Raw genomic sequence first — 832 nt, forward strand, 5'->3', positions numbered from 1 at the left:
CTGAGTTGGATTTAACAGCTCAAATAGTCATCTTCAAAGTGCACTTTACTCATAGTGAGTACTGCTGAAGAAATACTGGGTTATTCCTGAAAGGTGACCACATGGTGCGTTACTTCACTGCCGTGTGCGGGAACACATCCGAGGGAACGGGCTTGGCCGTGCCAGGTCTGGAGCCCGGAGGAGCCTCTCCGGGAGCTGCGGGTGCTCCGCTTTGGGGGGGTCCATGGTGCAAAGGGAGGGATGTCAGCAGTTAAATGTGCTGTGCAGCGGGGAGAAGAAATAAAATACTCTTTACACCTTGTTGTGAAGCAGCTCTGTTGTCTTCTCTTGGCTGTCAGAGTCATCTTCTTGTTTTTTCCTTCTTTATTAGCCGATGCATTTACAAGACATGAGTACAAGCAGTGAGTTTGAAGAGGTGTTGGTGACTGCCTTTTCGGCTGCCTTTGCAGGCTGCTGTAAGAGCCCCCTGGTGGCACACTGATCCTCAAGAAACGTGACAAAATACCTGTAGTTGTAACCAAGACAAGCTCAAGATCTGCGTGCGCTCACATGTAGATCTAATTAACTTTTGGGTTTTTTCAGCTACAAGAAGAAAGATGCGGATTTGTCTGTGGCTCAGGGTCGCATTAAGGATCTTGAAGTGCTGTTTCATAGAAGTGAAGCAGAACTCAACACTGTCCTGAATGAGAAGCGCAGTCTGGAAGCGGAGGTGGCCGATTTGCGTGCCCAGCTTGCTAAGGTACGGCAGCGGGTGCTTAGAGGCTGTGTGTTGTAAAATTTATTACTTTGCAGTTAGTTTATCGTCTGACCCTCACCGGTCCGCTCGCCTTAT

At 48.8% G+C, this 832-nt stretch overlaps 1 protein-coding gene across 1 annotated transcript in view; it reads left to right on the forward strand.

Moving 5' to 3' along the window:
• Positions 1 to 582: 582 nt before the first annotated feature.
• LMNB2 (lamin B2) overlaps positions 583 to 832 on the forward strand; it is a gene marked incomplete at its 5' end in the record, with an annotated part of 7630 nt that continues 7380 nt past the window's right edge. The window contains one exon of the mRNA XM_009870424.1: positions 583 to 739. Within this exon, the coding sequence (XP_009868726.1) occupies positions 583 to 739 (157 nt within the window). The remainder of the gene's footprint in view (positions 740 to 832) is intronic.

This window comes from Apaloderma vittatum, unplaced genomic scaffold (assembly GCF_000703405.1).
Source record: "Apaloderma vittatum isolate BGI_N311 unplaced genomic scaffold, ASM70340v1 scaffold14865, whole genome shotgun sequence".
Classification (NCBI taxonomy): domain Eukaryota; kingdom Metazoa; phylum Chordata; class Aves; order Trogoniformes; family Trogonidae; genus Apaloderma; species Apaloderma vittatum.